The sequence below is a fragment of the Microtus ochrogaster genome, chromosome 2 (assembly GCF_000317375.1).
Source record: "Microtus ochrogaster isolate Prairie Vole_2 chromosome 2, MicOch1.0, whole genome shotgun sequence".
Taxonomy (NCBI): Eukaryota; Metazoa; Chordata; class Mammalia; order Rodentia; family Cricetidae; genus Microtus; species Microtus ochrogaster.
This window is the reverse complement of record NC_022010.1, coordinates 66,685,110-66,698,280: the sequence shown is the minus strand read 5'-3', so window position 1 is coordinate 66,698,280 and position 13,171 is coordinate 66,685,110. Positions and strand designations below refer to the sequence as shown.

The following is a 13,171-nucleotide window of genomic DNA, read 5'->3' as shown; positions in this document are numbered from 1 at the left end:
GTATTGAAGAGTGTCTCCTCTGGGAAACAGTGATGAACACCAGAATGGCCTCCCAGGGGTGGAGGTCCCTGAGAAAGAAGGATGAGCAGGGACTTGACAGCGGAGCCAGGGAATCTCAAAGGCTACCAGAGCAGATGGGCACTGCCCCTTGTTACCTTGCCACACCACTGTTCAGAAGCCCACAGTGTGACTAGGCAGTTCCTCCTCACACTCCCTTGGCAAGGCTCAGGAAAACATGGGTATCCAGTGGAGGAATGATTGGTCCTCTGCCAAACTAGTTTTCTCCAAAGACCTCTGCAATGTTTATTTGGTAGGTAAATCCCACGTGTTCCAAAAAGGGGATCTGTTACATGCTGGGTTTGGATATATGTATCTTTAAATACAGTTGAACAGTGTTTGTAACTGAGTGATAAAACATAAAGCCTCAGTGTTTTCTCCCTTAGAAAATTGAGATTCCTGTCAATGTTTCCCCACGCATCACCTAGGGTGGGTCTTTGAACCAACTTTCCCGAAGCTCTTCCGTGAGTGTCTTAGGGTGAATGTAGGACTGTATCCCATGGACAGGTGAAAACAATTTCAATGTAGCTAAGCAGATTACAGACAGGAGGGACCTTGGACTCATTTATGTCCTGACAACTAGAAAGGAAACCATAGGTAAATCTGAGGGAAATGCCACCCCAATCCTGCAGAAGGTGTTGTCAAATACTACAAGCTGTAGATGTAGTGAACGGTCCCGGCACGTTGACAGAGGTTGCTGTGTTGCCTACATCTGCACTGACTTCCCTCCAGATGTGGGTGGACTCAAACCACTCTGGTTTATCTTAAATAACTTCCACTCCTTTCTCTTCTAACTGAGATGTCTTCCTAGAACTTCTATCTGCTTTGTTTCAGCTCTTGTTTTCTTCTAAGAACGATGAGAAACATTCGATCGCTTGTGTAGTTGGCTTCAGCATTCTGATCATCCCTCCTCTATGTTCCTCTCTCCGTCCTAATTATTCCCATCATCTGCCACCATCAGATGTGGAAGTCTGTAGTGGAGCATGATGCTCAACCACACCAGTACCAGGCGAGCATTTATCCTCCACAAACTTATACTACCCAAACATCTCAGCCTGCTAATATACTGTGCCCCTGGTGCCCAGCCTGGAATGGCTCCAAGCCAAGCTGCTGCTTACCAAACCAGACCAGGTTTTATGCCATCTCCTGAGGGAACCATGACCCCTCCTTCCAGTGCGCCTAACCCTTATGCACGTAACCATCCTCCTTTTGGTCCAGGCTATACCCAAGCTGGACCCGGTTATCGATAAGGAGGTTCAGCTACACTATTGATGGCTAATTGCCTCCCAAAAGACTATAATACTATTTTGTTTCAATTTGTACTGTATTGAAGTTCAAAAATTTAAAAAGCAGAGCAATTTTTATGATATCTTGTTGCTATTAATTAAAAATATAATTTGATGGAATACAAACACAGAAAGACCAAAATGAATATGTCTCCTCCCCTGCTTAAAACTGTAGCAGCTTCCTAGTTATTTTGGAACACTATTGCGTGTAAAATGATTGGCTTTCTAGTTCCCAGAGGATATTAAAAAGCTAGGCTAAGGTTTAGCCATCACACTTGGCTGTTTACTATTAACATGATGTACTAAAAATAGTGCCCTTTGAGAAGATGACTAGACATTGGGTATAAATGTAACATCGATAGGCTAATAAAGGTGATTGAATCCAATAGTGGTCTTGTAATTTAATTACTAATTATTTCAGATATAAAGAAACTAGTCATCTTATTGGTATATGGTCTTCAAAAAAAATTATGAAATTGATTTCCATTCAGGGAAAAATATATATAACATATTTGATTGACTTAGAATATAAACACAATAGGGGTTTGGTAGCTCTTAATTTTCTGATTTTTCCTTATGGAGTTAAAGATGTATTTACATATTGGCAAACTACTCAGAACATTTTAAAAAATCACTTTTTAAAAACCTATATCTTTTTTATTGCAGAGTTTATATTTGCTTGAAAAGTACAAAATGTAGCATTGATAAAACTGAAGCATATTGAAAGATACACATAGAGAAAAGTTTTTTCAGGGCAGGCAATAATATTCTTGCTCCCTCCCAAAAATATGTACTCCCGCTTCATAACGAGTCAGTTTTGTTACAGCATGAGTAAACAGTGTCCACAAAACAACCTCTGATACATTCATTCATGGCCTTAATGTATAAATATATAATATATCATTTAAAACAATAGCATCTCACATGCGCTGTCTTTCCATGCTGACTTCACACTCAGTCTCTACGTACAGCTTGAATAGGACCACAGAGCCGCTCAAAAGAATGTTAAAAGGAAGAGTTTGAGAAAGTATTTTTATACGTAATATTATCGGTACAGAATCAAAACATCAAAATTTATCATTTGGCACGTCAGATTATCAGCTGTTTGGTTGAGATAAAATTATATAGGTTTTTCTTTTCGGTAATTTGCTGGCAGGTTATGGAGAAGTGAGCATGAATCCATAACTATTTAAGCTTGAAAATCTGTTCATCTGTGCTAACAAATTGAAGTTTACATAATTTTAAATATTAGAACCACTTTCTCTCACATGTCTATGCTGAAGATTTTTTGATCCAATAAGTTAAACCAAGTAGAGATTTATGGGATTAACTCACCAACAACAACAGGTACACATTCATAAAGTAAATACTTTTTATAAAGCATATTAAAGATTTTTTGACATTAATTTTGTTATAAAAGTATCTGAAAACATTACAACAGTGTGATAAATAATATACAAATGTTCTCTTAAAATATCATGACTAGGGAGCCCGCTTCCCTAAAAAAATGTTATTCTATTAATGTTAATATCTTGCTTTCTTAAAGCATCTTTGTAAACCTGATAAATCGTCTCAGAAATCTTTTCTAACAATGAGCATCGAGTGCTGCTCTCAGTTGGGCTGCAGACTTTAATACACAGTAAACAAAAGAGCTGGGAGTGGGGGGTGACAAACACCATAGGCTTTCCAACGGGTTCTTTGTTACTTTGGAAACAGCTGTGCTGCAGCTACCATTTCCCAGGAATTGTGGTCCCACATTCATACCACTGGACATAATTGATTTGGGTATGACCGCCTATCTCTCCAAACTGGACAGGTTCCTGACGAACGGCTCTGAAGTAGCCTAAGAGGAAAAAGAGTTTATTTAGTTTACTAGATCTTTCATGTCCTTGTTCACACCCTTCACGGATAGAATGCTGTTCAGTGTAAAGATGACTCTGAGTGAAGCAAAGCAATAGAGAAAACTAGTAATTATAGAGGATCTGATACTTAACCCAGAAACACAATGACCCTAGGACTTAAAAGCTTGGCATGTGTCTTAGCAAGTCAGTACTATAAGAGTAGTTTCAGCAGCCTCTTGATGTCCCGTGTCTTGTACAGGCATCTTTTAAGAGGCTTGGTATTTTTGTGTTCGTGAACAAAACACGTTACTAAAAACCTCAAATAGGTGTTTCCTGAGTGATCTGGACAATGTCCACCATTCTGCTCTGCTGAGGCAAGAGTTATATTTTCAGTCCTCCCTACACAGTGTGCTGCTAATATGTACTTAGCAATTTGCTGAGTATATTCACTTCTCAGACTCATCATCATTGTTTTATATAGATCATTTTAAGGAAAATACTATGTTTTCCTTGTATGGTAGAAACAATTTTTACGGGAGCAAAGATGTTTAGGCATGTTCCATATGACTGGAGCTGTGAGGGACACTGGGATACCAGGAGGGCTGGAAACTTGGGAAAGATTTTAGTTTTCTCAGAATACATTTATATATCTAATTTTTCTAGATCTGTGCTTGAATCGAGAGCTAAGTTTCTTCTTCCCCTAGTGACAGAGTAGCAGTTCTGTAGCCATTTCCGTCAACTTATTGCTTTCCCTGCTAATCTGCACAACCCTCTGCATAGGATGGTCAGAAAGCATACCTTCTTTGGTGGGTAACTGGTCAGAGGCTAGCTGCTGTCCCGTGCGGCCATCTAAAAATGAATCCACAAACTGGCAGTGATCTTCTCCATGGCCCCTCTGATCTCCTATGTTGTAAAACTTTCCTGAGGGACCAGAAATGAAACAATGTCCTTTTCTTTAATGTATGGCAATTCCATAATTAATTATTTCAAAGAATAGTTTTGCTTTTCTTTTCCCTAACTTCCCAGAGGAAAAGCCACGAACATCTCTTGCACTAGGAAAGGTTTCCCAGCTGATGTCCTTGTTTAACTCCTACTTCCTAATGTTCTCCTTTCCCCTTCAGATCACAGTGACTTTTATAATGCAAGTTATTACTCTATCCATAATTCTCCCCAGCAGTCTCCCGTTATTCTCAGAAGACAACTTCTTTTTTACTAAATCTCAGCCAAAACTACAGTATGTCTTGCCTCAGGCCTTCACACTTTTTTTTCCTCTACCTCTCCAGAGACCCTTTGTTCTAGACTCTTCTATCGTTGATTTCTTCTCAAAATTTATTCTAAGCAGACATGATACCTTTGCACACAGACCTTCCCTAAAACTAAAGGAGCCTCCACTTCTGCTGAGCCATTCTGTGTCTTTGTGACATTCTTGGGTAATTTACATATTTATTTAATGTGTCTCTCCTATATGAAAGCAGGAATATGGCATTTAGTACTTTGTCACCCACCAAACCCAGAATACAATCTGATGAATGAATGAGGGACCACAAGGTTTTTACTATATGAATATTCTAGAAAAGACATAAACAAACATAGTGCAGGGGTTTGAGCCCTTCTGGCATTTTAAGGATATCACGTTCCTTTCATGATTAGTAGTAGGATTTTAGTTCTTGGGTGGTTGCGACAGTACTGAGCTTTGCTGTGCAAGCACCTGCCTATGCATTGAAGTTGGTCATGGTATCACTATTTTATGTTGTATTTTCATTGTCTGCCTCCGAATCGCAGATTTAAGTCCTTGTTTCTAAGATTAGTTGTTTTACCTATGTCTGTAACATTTTCTGAAGGGAATTTGCATGAAGTGCTGAGTCTGAAATGTCACAGAAAGGCTAGGGTGGTGGGACAAACCTGTGAGGGAGTCGCTTAAATAAATCTTGTATCTCAGAGAGTTGCACAGCTGCACTCCGACAAATTTCTTATACCATGTCCTTTTAACATATTGTTTGCCTTTGCATTCGGAGTAAGAGTCTGAGTTAAAGGGTCTTTCGGTCCAGATGGCGTCTCTTCCTGCTGCATGAGGAAAACACATGATTTGGGTTCAGTGTTTAACTCTGAAGAGCTAAACGCTTTACAACAAAAGCAGCCTGCAGACTTCTTTGCCCACTTCCTGATACCTCATTTCTTTACTGCATTAAATACTGGGGGCTGAAAATGTTTGAAAGGGTTTAACAAACTCCAGTCTAAGTTTCTGTCACTAGTGAAATAAATCTCAGCAATATCTTAGGTATTGTACTAGTGTCTGCAGTGTTGGTTTATAGACATATTTGGGGCTCTTTTTTTGCAACATAATATAAATAGGTTTTTTGTTTGTTTGGTTGGTTGGTTGGTGTTTTTGTTTTTTCAAGACAGGATTTCTCTGTAGCTTTTGGAATCTGTCCTAAACTCCCTCTGTAGACCAGGCTGACCTCAAACTCACAGAGATCCTCCTGTCTCTGCCTCCAAAGTGCCAGGATTAAAGGTGTGCACCACCACTGTCTGACTCAACATAGTATAAAATTTAATGTGAGCAAATTAAACAGATTTTGAGTGAACTGGTATATGAGTTAAAGCAAATTTCAGCACTGTCCCAATGAGTATTAAGTGCTTATATATTTAAGAATGACACCTCTTTTATCTTTCTAGATAGAAAGATGTTCAACTCAAGTTTGCTGTGCTTACCTAATTTTGGAAAATATAGTCCCCATTGAGACTGGTACTTACCAGAAATTGGCTCACTCACTCTTGGGTCAGCTGAGGAGAAACAACACACATGGAAGAGTCTTTTAGATAAAGTTTTACTATTACAGTATTATGGTGAAGAAGGCAGGTCTTATTTACATGATGTACAATCTTGCTAAAGCTTGAATCTGAAAGTGTCTTTTGTTTTGGAAATGGTTGTTGATCATCCTTCAGATACTCAGAGGCATCTTTAACACATGATTTGAGTAGATTTGAGCATAGGTTCTTCTAGCTTTTTCAAAAGCCTTTTCATTTAGTTTTCTACAAAACTATTAATTGTAAAGTTACCAAAATATGATATAGTTTAGAATTATGCAAATTTGTTTGCACATACAGATTTTTATTGAGAACTGAAGCTTGGAGTGTGCAGATAGTTTCCCAGAACTCATAACTTCCCTTCTCTGATGTACCTGATGAACATTATTCTGGGCATGCAGGGCAACATTTGAGTAGTATATAATAAGTACATCTATTAGCTTCTTCTCAAGGGCTGCAGAATTCAAGACACTCTGGGTTTCAAACAAGCTCCTTCTATGCCAACACTTGTGATTATGTCCAGTCACATCCGTGTGGATCACTACTGACATGATTACCTGATTCTGTACTGAATGCCACCGTCTTGCTGGCAGGGCCTTCACCGAGTGGATTTTTGGGTTTCACCTGGAATTCATAGCTGCATAAGGAGAAATAAAAACAATAGTAACATCTTTGAGGGCTTTAAGGAATGACATTTTTCTGCTATACTACTGTTTCTTTTTAAATCATGACAATTTCAGGTTTTACTTTCTCAACATCTTGTCTAATACTTCATTTGAGAAAAACATTAATGAAAGTTAGGAATCACCAGGCAGGTTTCTCTAGGAAAGCTATGTGGTGACCACTCTCATCCCAGGATAAGGAGCCTCCCTTTGCTCCAGATGTCCCCTGCCAGCCCAGTGTTGCTCATTGTGGTACTGGAATCACAATACAGAGTGGTAATGGGGAAGATTTTTTTAAAATGCACATTATTTGTCCTGCCTCTGGCACTGAAAATGAAGACTGAGTTACTGGGATGAGTTCTGTGGCCCCTGGTTCTGAGAAACGCAAGAAAGGAGAGACATGAGAATGTCTGATGCAGATCACAGGAATCCAGGCTGTCCAGAAAATGGGCCCACTAGTGTCCTGAGAGCATGAACACAAACCCTGAGACTTTGTTCTCCCTCTTCTCAGTAAGTCAGGCTTGGACTGCTCAGGTCCTTTCAAAAAATGTAGAATTGCTTTGGCTCAATCCTTATTTTATGAGTGAGTCATAAAATTGTGTATAGTTGACAAATCTTTCTCACAAGCTGTATAAACTGCAGATCCCAGTAAGAAGCCCAGAGCAGGAAGCAGTGCACATCTGTCTGAAACTGACTTCCTGCAGCAGAGGGCACAGCTGCATTTGCTCTCAGGCTGACTTGGCCCGAGTCAGCAGGTAGTGCTTTGTGATCTTTGCAAGGTTTGGCAGATAAAGGTCATCTTTGAGAAGCTTATCACAAAGTAAGAATGCAGCCCACACAAGGTAAGTGTGATAAGTGAGAACCAGCAGGGTGGCCGAGGTGCCCAGTTGGGTGCAGATGGTGCTACAAGGGAAGTGGGAGGCTCCATGGAGTGAGTTTCTGTACTGGTAGATCACTTCTGGAGGGTCGTAGGACAGATTCCAGTGCTTACACGACGGGAACCACTTTTTAAAGTCCCTACCATGTGTCATACATGGTCATTCTGCATTTATAATCAACACACAAACCCTATGAGGTACTCCCCCCAAGTCTCATCTCAGGCCAGTGATGTTTGTAACTATTGTAATATTTTGACTTTTCCAAACTTGAAATAGTTGTGAAATAGAATTCAAGCTTCCCTTTCAGTTCTTAGCTACATGTAGCTATGCCATTGTCATAAGAGAATGCCAGGCTGGGAGAGTGGCATGCAAGTGTGAGAACCGGTGTTCCAATCCCTGGAACCCATATCGAGCAAGGCTGAGGGTGGAGGCATCACATCCAATCTGTAATCCCAAATTCAGTACTTCTGTGGCATGGTAGGGGGTGAAGACCATCTCCAGAGACACACAGGCCAGCTTGCAGAGCCACACAGCAGGAAACAACAAAAGTGGCCTCTTAATGTAGAAAGCGAGGCCTAAGACCCAGAGCTGTCTGTCCTTTGCCCTCCACAGAGCATCATGGCATGCACACACACGATCTCACAGCTATATAAACAATGCTGGTCTGAAAACGCCTGTACCATTTACTTAAGTCCCATACGTGGGTATTTCCAAGGTTCTATTTTTTCTAAGGCTGGTGCCGTCAGACAGTCCCAACGATAACAAAACCCTCACCGAACTGGTGAGCTGAATACGGGAGGCAGTGGGGGTTGGATTCACATGGATCTGCATTTTACTGAGTAGGGGTGCATGTCATAGCTGTTCTAGGCCATGCCAGGCGACCCGTGCCGTGTCCAGATTGGACCACTGGACTCCTTTCCATGTCATTTTATTTCAGCTTTTTCCATTTGATCTCTACTTCTAGCATGGACACAGTTTCTATAACTTACTTTTTCTGAAGTTTTTCCTAATATTTTATGATACAAATTTGGAAGAAATAATTTTAAATTATGTTTAACAACATGAGGGCATGTTTTGGCTGGTTAAGCCCTAAATAAATAAATAAATAAATAAATAAATGCTTTGTGTAGCAGGGCGGTGGTGGCTCACGCCTTTAATCCCAGCACTTGGGAGGCAGAGGCAGCGAGACAGCCGGATCTCTGTGAGTTCGAGGCCAGCCTGGTCTACAAGAGCTAGTTCCAGGACAGGAACCAAAAAAGCTATGGAGAAACCCTGTCTCAAAAAATCCACTAAGTAAATAAATACTTTGTGGTGGCAAAATCTTTCCCAGAATGCACATTTTGTCACCTGAATGACACTATATGCATCTAAGAGTCAAGTCTCAGAGAATGACAATTGTACATAAATACAGGGGGCTACCTCAACATTTTAGCAAAGTTATTTGAATGAACATAGAAACCAAAAAGACATTTAGAAGATAAAGTTGACAATCTACAGATAACTAGTCAAAAAGTCAGTTAAAAATAGAAAATTGGATTATTGAACATCCAACTGGCAGAAACTATAAAATGGGGACTTTAATCCTAGAGATTGTGTGAGAAATTTCCCTGAACTTAAAGATGTTTACTTTCAAGATGAAAAAGACCTACTTTGTGCCCAAGAAGATGTGAAAAGAATTTTAAAAAAAACTGAGAATTTTCAGCGTATCACGGTATAGTGGGAAAAAGCCCAGAACTGAGAATAAAATAATGGGCTGTATTTGAGGGACCAGAATCATAATGGTGGTTAGGTGTACATCAGGGCTAGAAGTTATGGAAACGTCCAATAACTCTTAGAAGGTCTTAAGTTTATCACAATTTTATCTTAAAATCCACATTCAGATGAACAAAAGGCCCCAAAGAAACATAAAGATATGTAAAGCCTTATAATACTGTTTTTCATGTTTTTCCAATATTTGCTTCTTAGGAAGCAGTGGCAAGACTTTGATACATTAAAAGACTTTAAAAAAATCTATGAATTATCTTAATAGGAAAGGATAATGAAGGATAAAATTTAAAAAAATCAGCTGCTGGAATAAAGTGAAAAAAAAATGGTCCCAGAAAGTATGGTTTGCAGTTCCTGAGCTAATCTGTCAGAAGCAGGATGTCCGTCTCTAGGAGCTGCCCTGCAGCCGGGGTGTGGGCACCGCCATCACCCCCTCACCCGTTCTCTCTAGACTTCAGTTTTGGTGTAAACTTAGAGCCGAGTTTCAGCTTTCACTGCTTAATCTACTTTTAGTTACATAACTCCCTACAGGTTGGAAAAGTTAGGTTAGCAAAATTCTCAAACCTCAAGTAAACTGCTTCTTATATAACTTGTTTTTATGCAAAAACACTCAGTGACTGACTGTCGGTTTTGACTGTATGATGGTTAGCTCATTTTATCCCTGCTGAGGTCTTGAAGTGCTGGAGACCCATTCAGGTGAGGTTTTCTGTCAGAGGAAGAGAATCAGATTAAGTGGAATAAGAAAGAATAAGAAGCAATAAGGAGACAGTTTTTGTGACCTCATCTCAAGGACACTGGAGGGTTACAGCAATTCAGGACACTTAGCAACCTGTAATGTCATTCACTGTGCAACTCTGGGATACAGTTAAGGAGCTCCGGGCCAGAGAGGAGTCGGACACCTCAGTTAGGGACAGAACCTGCATGATGGCACACACCTGCAATCCCAGCCTCGTACAAAGCTGAAGCAGAATCACACATTTGAGGCCAGCTTGAGTAGCATACCAACTTGTCTCAAAAGGAAGGGAGGGAATTGGAAGTAAAGGGGTGGGGTGGGGATAAGAAGGAACAGAAGCGACAGAAGGGAAAATGGATGCAGAAATCATGGAGGATCATGACCTGGCTGCCCACTCTGCCCCGAGAGAAGTTTCTTGTGTCTTTCACTTTCAGGGGTCTGGGTTCAGAAACTGGACATTCTACAGTTGGGCTTCACTTCTAACTCTGGTGCTGTGATTTTCTAGATACAAGGAATTCTATAATAACAAGGCATGTAGTGATGACCATAAAACTGTTCTCTTTACCGACAAGTAGAGATCCGTACTTGGAGAACTCTTTGCATGGTGACAAGTTACGAGCTGAGCAACTGCCTCCATTTCTTTCTTTAACAAGGACGGAATTATTCATCTGTTGCCCACACCTACAATAAAACTAAGCAAAATGCCTGATGCTTTGGCACATTATTTTACTTTATACCAAATCCATAGATGGTGTTGAAAAGTAAATAAAGAATTTGCAGAGAGCTGAATTCCACACATACCCTGTGATGGATACTAATGGCTATTCCACACATCTGTTTTTGAGCCAGATTCACAGCTTATAAGAAGTCGCTGTTTGTGTTGCAGCTAACCATCAGGGCCAAGGTTTTATCAACTCTGTAAACAGGAGTCCCAAACTTTGGCGGGTTTTAGTTTTAGAGGAATGATTGTTCCCCAGAATCCCCCTGAGCCCAGAGATGTCAAATGAAGTGAATTTGATTTATTTTAATTACCAGACTCTATTTTCCATAGGAAACTGTTGAACCACATGTAATTCTGGCACACACAACAGATTCTTCAGTTTTTCAGTAGAGTAAGAAGAGAAGTAGGCTTTCTGGAACAAACCTGAGCTTTTCAGCCCAGGCGATGATGTGTGTCCATCTGTGTTGCCAACTATTTCATCAGGAAGAACCCATAGCATCAATGTTACCAAACAAAGCACTTACCAGTTCATCTCAAGGCAGACTCAAAGACAAGCTGCTGACTGAGACCATTCACTATGGGTCTTGGTTGACTCTCACTGACTCTGCATGGCTTTGCCTATTTCAGGACTATGTGCCAGAAGACCCCAAAGATCAGCTAAGCCACACTGCCTGTCCCAATCAGCACTGGTGCCAGATTGATGGTTTGAGGTATTACTTATCAGCTCCCCTATTGTAGAGTTAAAAATAGTTAGAGACACAGTGGCTTGCTCCCAGATGACTCTTTCTACAGTTTTACTTTCATTTCAACAAGAGCTCCATGTTGCCCAGAAGAGAAAGGACTGTGTTGTTCCTGGCCAATGGAAGGAAAGGAGATTTGGTGTGGAAGAAATAAAGAGGTAGTACTGGGGCGTGGGCTGGAGTTCTGATTGTGGTAGTTGAATGAGAATGGCCCCCATAGACTCATCTATTTGAACCCCGTGGTAATTAGAATGTATTTGGCCCCTATAAGATCATAGTGAGCGGCACTATTCGAAGGTGTGGCCTTGTTGGAGGAAGTGTGATCTTGAAGGAGGCTGGATGACACTTGCCTTTAATCCAGACCTTGAGGCTAGAGGGCACACTTTTAAACTGGGCCACACCTTCTGTTGGAAGTGTGTCACTGGGGGTGGCTTTGAGATCTTTTTCTCAAGCTTCACTCAGTGTGATGGTCAGTAGACTTCCTGTTGCCTGCAAGATGTAGGACACTAAACTGTTTCTCCAGCACTGTGCCTGCCTGCATGCCACCATGCTCCCTGCCATGATGGACCAAACTTCTGAACTGTAAGCAAGCCACCACAATGAAATGTTCCCTTTAGAAGAGTTGCCATGGTCATGGTGACTCTTCACAGCAATAGTAAACCCTAAGATAAATTCTCTGTCCTTAGTTGATCGACCTTTTTGGGAAGGATTAGGGAGTGTGGCCTTGTTGGAGGAGGTGTGTCACTGGCATTGGGTTTTGAGGTTTCAAAAGACTCCTGGTATTCCCATTTACCTCCTACTTGTAGAGAAAGATGCCAGCTCTTAGCTACTACTCCAGCACCATGCCTGCTTGCCCACTACCATGCCCCTTTCTATGATGGTCATGGACTCTAGCCCTCTGAAACTGTAAGCTCCCAATAAAGCTGTTCTTCTGCAAGTTGCCTTGGTCTTCATTTCTCTTCACAGCAATAGAAAATTAACTATGACACTGGTCAAACTGAAGTCAAAATTTCCAGAATTCTTTTTGTTTTTGAGGTAGTAATTGGGATAGGTTCTCTTCAAAAGAAGAGATAGCATTTGTCTTCAATCTCTAGACGTCTTTTGTCTCCCTTACTTCAAGTGATAGCTCTCTATCCCTGTGCACATTTGAGATCACAGTCCCTTGCTACAGCAGGCTGTGACCATGAGGCACCAGCCCAGAGACAGGAACATTTGACACCAGGTATGGAGTTAAGCCCTCTCATCAGCAAACAGTTGCTGGGTGACCCCTTAGAGAAAGTAAAAAATTGAGCTCCTGCATGGTAGATTGACATATGATGAAGTAATTTAGAACCAGCAGGGGACAGCTGGCTGCGAAAGGAGTGTGTGGTCCAATGTTACTTAGCTTCTAGAATAGAATTTCTAGCCCACACCAGTCTGCAAATCGTTAATCTCTGCTTCTATACTTCTTTATCTCTGGTTCACTGATCAACACTAACCTTTGCATCACCCATGAGGTGTGTACAGATTGGCTACTAGATACCTTTCAGGTTTCAGATTTTAAAAATCAAGTCAAATAATAGAAAGCCTACTAAAATACAGTATTTAAACATTTCCTTGTAATATAACACAGCTATAGTAAAATAAAATATTTACACATGTCCTTGTAGTATAACACAGCTATAGTAAAATACAGTATTTA

The 13,171-nt window shown here is 40.7% G+C and overlaps 1 protein-coding gene across 1 annotated transcript in view; it reads right to left on the bottom strand.

Annotated features, from left to right (window-relative positions):
- Positions 1–2,011: 2,011 nt before the first annotated feature.
- The window catches only part of Abi3bp (ABI family member 3 binding protein), a 219,320-nt gene continuing 208,160 nt past the window's right edge, over positions 2,012–13,171 (bottom strand). Inside the window, exons 55-59 of the mRNA XM_026788609.1 lie at positions 6,550–6,629; positions 5,939–5,968; positions 5,087–5,248; positions 3,983–4,105; positions 2,012–3,186 (exon numbers count right to left, since the gene is read on the bottom strand). Coding sequence (XP_026644410.1) covers positions 3,071–3,186; positions 3,983–4,105; positions 5,087–5,248; positions 5,939–5,968; positions 6,550–6,629 — 511 coding nt within the window. The 3' untranslated portion in view covers positions 2,012–3,070. The remainder of the gene's footprint in view (positions 3,187–3,982; positions 4,106–5,086; positions 5,249–5,938; positions 5,969–6,549; positions 6,630–13,171) is intronic.